The 6,000-nt window shown below is 35.4% G+C and overlaps 2 protein-coding genes across 2 annotated transcripts in view; both read right to left on the reverse strand.

Moving 5' to 3' along the window:
- The window catches only part of LOC118486546 (extensin-like), a 41,438-nt gene extending 41,071 nt beyond the window's left edge, over nucleotides 1–367 (reverse strand). The window contains exon 1 of the mRNA XM_035983063.1: nucleotides 230–367. Within this exon, the coding sequence (XP_035838956.1) occupies nucleotides 230–367 (138 nt within the window). The remainder of the gene's footprint in view (nucleotides 1–229) is intronic.
- Nucleotides 368–3,775: 3,408 nt separating this feature from the next.
- LOC110909260 (dof zinc finger protein DOF5.7) lies at nucleotides 3,776–5,789 on the reverse strand. The gene has a single exon (XM_022154292.2). It carries the CDS (start codon nucleotides 5,493–5,495, stop codon nucleotides 4,584–4,586), a length of 912 nt encoding a protein of 303 aa, XP_022009984.1. The 5' UTR covers nucleotides 5,496–5,789; the 3' UTR covers nucleotides 3,776–4,583.
- Nucleotides 5,790–6,000: the final 211 nt, after the last annotated feature.

Below are 6,000 nucleotides of genomic sequence, written 5' to 3' on the forward strand. Positions count from 1 at the left end.
CATCACTTTCTTCATATTCATCATCATCAAATTTTAGATTGGCGTATAACGCCATTAGCTCGTCTTTTCTTTGCTGCAGCCTATTCTTAAATATAATTGCATCCCTGGATTTTGGATCGTTCGAAGGTGCTAAATCACAGAGTTGTTTAATGAGAGATAGCCTCCCTGTCTTCAACATTTCCTCCATTGGTAATGAATATTGCACCCCGTGTTGATAAGTGACTTCAACCGTTCCTGCTTCTTCATGCATCACCCAACTGCTAAGTGTTGGTAGAGGAGTATCGTCAATATCATCATCATCTTCTGTCGGAAATTTTCTCTTCAATCTTTTTATTACCGTTCCGGTTCTTTCATAATCATTGGCCATTGGAACGCCAAGGGTCAGGATATCCCATTGAACCCCTTCATTCATACCAAGCATGACTTTGATTGTCCTTACCTTCACCCTTCTCCTATCAGAGAACTTTATGATGAATCGTTTCTCTTTCCTTTCAAACCTTCATGCAATAACCTTAGCCATTTTTGAAGTTTTTGGCGTTTTGGACAATACGTGTCGTTTTTAGTCAATGTTTTTGGCGTGTTTGAGCTTGTCTTCTAATGGTCTTCTTTTATATTGACTTTTTCCCGCGCATGACAGGTAATTATGGTGTTTTGAAAAAGATAAATAAATTCAATTCCCCAAGTATTTGGCTTTCAATATAATAAATGTTAGTAATTATGTTTCCGTCGTTTCATTTTACTGTTTTTGCAGTTACCGTGTTTTGTTTTCAGATTCATCTGTTTTTATCGTGTAACACGTCTAATCTTGACGGCTGTAATTATGGCGTTTAGATAACGATGAGACTTTTTTGTTTTATTTTCTTTGCACATTGTTTTAAGCTTTTTTTTTAAATATATTATAATATTACTTGTTCAAAGTAATTTATTATAATTTGGTAGTTTCTGGGGCGTTTTACAAGCATTTGCTCGTTTGGCGTTTTATTATATTTTTCATTATAGGATTAATGTACTTTGTTGTTTCTTAGCTGAAATTACATAACAAACAACGGATAAAGAAAATAAAAAAAACTAACAGAAGCAATTTATGATCAAAATCTTCAGTGTCATCAGTCTATTTCTTCTTTTGAAACTACAAGAACTGTCACAAATAAATGGCGTTTTGGGTTTGACGTGGTTTATTTTCTTTGTTCATGTGTTGAAGTGTCTTTGTGGATGTTGGAGACATAGAACGACCCCGTGTGGGTGGATGCTATCTGCCCGTCGTCTTCATTATAATCATCGAAGCCAAAATAGCAATTACACTGGGATAGGTCTCTTCTAATCATTCAAATCTTCTTCAAGAACAAAGAAGACAAAATGACATATGGGTGTCATCAGTCTCTCTTTCTTGAATTTTGTCCATCTCATGCAGCAAAATCTTACTACACTCGCCTAACGAAACGTCATGCAGAACATTACTGAGTATCAAAGAAAAGATGTTTGCTATCGTTGTAGTTTTTGGCGTTTTACATTGAGTTATATTTTTTAGGAACCATTGTGTTTTTTGTGTGCCTTTTTTAGTGTGATAAACGGAGGTAATGAGACGTTTCTATTTATAGGATTTTTTTTTGCGCGTAGTTTAGGCGGGATATTATTTTTATAACAAAAAATGTAATTAATATTTATCCGGATGTAAGGCTTGGCGTTATATATTATGGCGTTTCACATTTTGTGGCGTTTTTGTAGACTGAGAGCTTAAATAAAAACACAGAAAAAAACTACGCATTAATAAAATTGGCGTTTTGTATTTATTTGGCGTTTTATATTTCAAGGGCGTTTTATGTGAGAAATGATGTTTTACCTTTTTTACCCTTAATGAAGCGCGTCCACGTAATAAAATTGATGTTATTTACGAAAACGCCACCGCGCCAATCTAGTCCATAGATTGTTTTGATCGGACGATCCATAACCGTTCTCACACTTTCCACCATTTTCTCTAAATCGTGACCATATATATATATATATATATATATATATATATATATATATATATATAAGGGAAGGATGTATAGAAAACCCACTTTAATTTAGAAAACCCGGGAAACTCAAAGCTCCCGATGTTTTTTTGTTTTGAAAAAATTTACACACGTTATATGCATGTTTTTTAAGGGTTTTGGGCAAAAAAAATCAAAAAAGCGCCGAGTAGATATTTTTTAAAAAAATAAACAAGTTTTGGTGTAACACATGTTATATTCATCTGACATATTTGTAACATGTGTTACACCAAAACTTGTTTATTTTTTTAAAAAATAACTACTCCGCGCTTTTTTGATTTTTTTTGCCCAAAACCCTTAAAAACATGTATATAACATGTGTAAATTTTTTCAAAAGAAAAAAACATCGGGAGCTTTGAGTTTCCCGGGTTTTCTAAATTAAAGTGAGTTTTCTATAGATACTTACATTATATATATATATAAGCCTTTTATCTAATTAAATATTTTTACTCCAATTTTTCCGTTACATATAACCATATAACTTATGATACTGTTATCCAATCGTCACGCTTAAACCCTATACTTCCGGGCCTACTGGAAATCTCGGTGTGACACTATTCTAATGTTGTAGTCTCTTTCATTATCGTTATTTTTCATGACAAATTAATAAAAAAATTTAAAGTTTATAAAAATGACATACTATTTTGGTGATACGAAGTTGATCTAAGAGTTAGCAAACTCTTAGTTGGACCAACTAAACATAGGTAAACATGTTTAAAAAGGGCCAAGTATAACAGGATCATAACTTGGGTTACGAGTAAAATTAGCAGTGGATGGAAATATCTCAATGCAGCCAAATCATGCGGCAAATGCCATAGGAAGTTTGGCCCTGCTCTCGGACCCAATTTCCTTCAATTAGCTAGGGCTTCGGTTTTAGCACTAAAGATCTCCAGATTTAGCTATTTCTAAATCATTTATCAGGTAAATCACTAACTCTTAATTTATTTTAGTTGTTAGTTAAGTTAACAATGCTTGATAACCCGAATTTCTTATAAAATTAGGACCATGATTTAATATTTTATTTATTAAAAGTTTAAAAAGTTAGGACCATGATTTAATATTTTATTTATTAAAAGTTTATCATTTTCACTCAAGAGTTATCCAGGGGCGGACCTAGTAAGAGGGTGGGTGGACAGGTGCACCCATTGAAAAAAAATAGTGTATTTTATAGGAAAAAATCTCATCCGCACCCCTTGAAAATTTGGTTAAACCCATCATCTGCATCCCTTAAAATATTTGCTGAGTACGCCACTAGAGTTATCCCAGTTATAATTCCGTGCTTCTGCTCTACATCATTGTGTGATGAGGTTAAAGTCTAAAATTTGCTTCATCATCAGGATTTTAAGAAGGATTGGCAAGTTTTCATTAAACAAATAACAAAATCATATCATCAAGGTCTTTATAATCACATGTGCTAGTCAATGTTTTAGTACCCAAAATATATTTCTTTTTTAAAAAAGAAAAAAAAAGTAGACTGTAGAGGGTGTGCAGGTGTTGGGGGGACAAGTAATTAAAAGGCATATATACCTTCCTTTGACGAACATTAGATGTAATCTGATCACTGCTTCTGTCTCAACAGTCAACATGTTCAAACTAGCTTCCTAAATTCTGAATCACCACCAAACACACACACACACACAAGTGTGTGTGACAGAACAATGGGGTAGTGTTAAACTTAAAGTGATAGAAAGTGGGTAGCTAGCACTTGTTATGTTTCATAAAAGCATCAACTATTAATACTGAGCGATCAGTTACTAAAAAACAAATCAAATGTACTTACGTAATTACGTCTTTCCAAACCATTGCCGTACCTCACCTCCCAAATGCATGTATCAAACAATACTAAGGGCAGGCAGGGCGGTAGATCTTTTGTCCGTGATGAAAATTATCACGCGTGAAAACACCACCGCCACCATCGACTATCACTCGTCGATTTTGTAACGCGTGAGAATTATCACGCCGTGAAGAATGGTAGGTGTTGTTTGATTTGTTGGGTTGTGAGGGTTTATTGTTGGGAGTTGTGAGTGATGACCATTTCCACTAAAAAAGGTTGTGAGCGATGGAATAATGGTTGATGATATGGCGGAACTTGATTGGATGTTGTAAGTGATGAGTGATCACCACCCCCTCCCCCCTAATCTTCTACACTAACACATTAAGTTTCAACTTAATTTCACCACTAATCTTCATTGGAATATTAAGACATATGGTAGTTGTTTGTTAATGACATGGTTTCATTGCCGACAAATTATTGTTAATGACATCAGTGGCGGATTCAGAAACTTTTTTCAGTGGGTTCGTTTTGGTAGACTTTCACTAAATTTTTCCATATCATACAAGATTCTCAATATTTTTTTCTATTTTTTCTATACTGAGTGGGTTCATGTGAACCCACAAAACAGGGCTGGATCCATCACTGAATGACATTAGTACCAACACAAAAGTAGACAAGATAATACAATAAGAAGTTATTCAAAAGAGCTACCTTAATTAGTGATTAATAAGGTTCTTTTATCCTCATCTGATCTTTATATGAATCTATGGAACTGATCAGCTGTATTGATTCAAGTGATTCCAAGATTGAATCCCGTTCCAGTTGTTCACGTTTCCGTTTTGATGATCATTCCCTGCACCACTGCTATTAGCTGAAGTCGTTGGGTTCAGATTCGCCGCTGCATGATAGCTGTTGTCGAAGAACCACTCGGTTGCCAAACCGCAGCCATCAGCGGTCACTTTTATTGAAGAACCTTCATTAGTGGATTGGGATGGTTTTGAAGTCTCAAGATTCTGAAACAAAATAGGTTGTAGTTTCTGATGATGTGGTTCAAGAACAACTTGTTGTTTTTGTTGTCGTTGATCGTTCTCTGCACCGCCACCAAACAACATAGACAGTCTTTGTTGCTGAAGCTTCCAATGCAAATCTTGGTTTATAGAACTCAAAGACTCAATGGAAGAAGCAAGATCAGTATTGTGATGAAAACTTCCCAACTCTCCATTTTCATTGTGTTGTTGAGATGACGAAAATGGGAGATTATACCCTAATGGATCAAGATTAGCCAGAGGAGAGAATTGGTTACTAACCCTAGGAGGGAAGTTTAATCCCCCAAGTGTCGAAAGACCAAGACCGAAAAACTTCATCCCTCCAATGTCCAAAGATGAACATTTGGAGGAAGAAGATTTTGTCTTCTTGTTTTTCCTGCAACTGCCCCCAATGGGGACGTTGCGAAGAGTCCCGCCCTTAGTCCAGTATCTTTTGCAAGCCTTGCAGAAGTGTCTGGGCTGGGCGAGGCTATAGTTGTTGTAGTAGCAAAACTTTGTGTTGGAAGAATCACATCTCGGGCACTTGAGGATTTGCTCCGGTGGCTTCCATGAAGATGTATTCTGTGCACCACTTCCACCGTCACCCATGCTTTGATCTTCATCTTTGTTGGCTTGTTTGGAAGCTATGTTTTGAGGCAACATAGAGATTGGTTGATGGTGTACTTATGATATTGATAGCAAACCCTAATAATAAGTTATGAGAGAGAGAAAGAGAGAGGTGTGATATAAGGTTGTTTGATCAGTTTCCTTTGGAAGAGGCAAAGATGCAGTCAATTGAATGGATTCATGCATGATCTTGATAGATGGAAAAGGGTTCTTGTGAACTTCATCAATGAGTCAGAGGCTTCTAATTCTATTATCTTTTGAGGAGTCTATATATGGTATCTTTGAATGTGTTAAGGTTTTAAGGAATGTAAGAGTATGGACACAAAGCAGATCTAAAAAAAGAGGAAAGCATGTACAATGAAGTTGGGAAATGAAGGGATAAGAGAAAAGGGTTAGGGCTATATATGCGGATAAAAGATTTTTTAATAATAAAAAAATAAAGATGATTGTTAAAAGAGTAAAGTTCTTTTTGAATTCATGTGGTTTGTGCATTTTAACCATTTGAATCCAAAAACCAAACTTGTCTTGATTTGAGTCACTC

The sequence above is a fragment of the Helianthus annuus genome, chromosome 14 (genome assembly GCF_002127325.2).
Source record: "Helianthus annuus cultivar XRQ/B chromosome 14, HanXRQr2.0-SUNRISE, whole genome shotgun sequence".
NCBI classification, from domain to species: domain Eukaryota; kingdom Viridiplantae; phylum Streptophyta; class Magnoliopsida; order Asterales; family Asteraceae; genus Helianthus; species Helianthus annuus.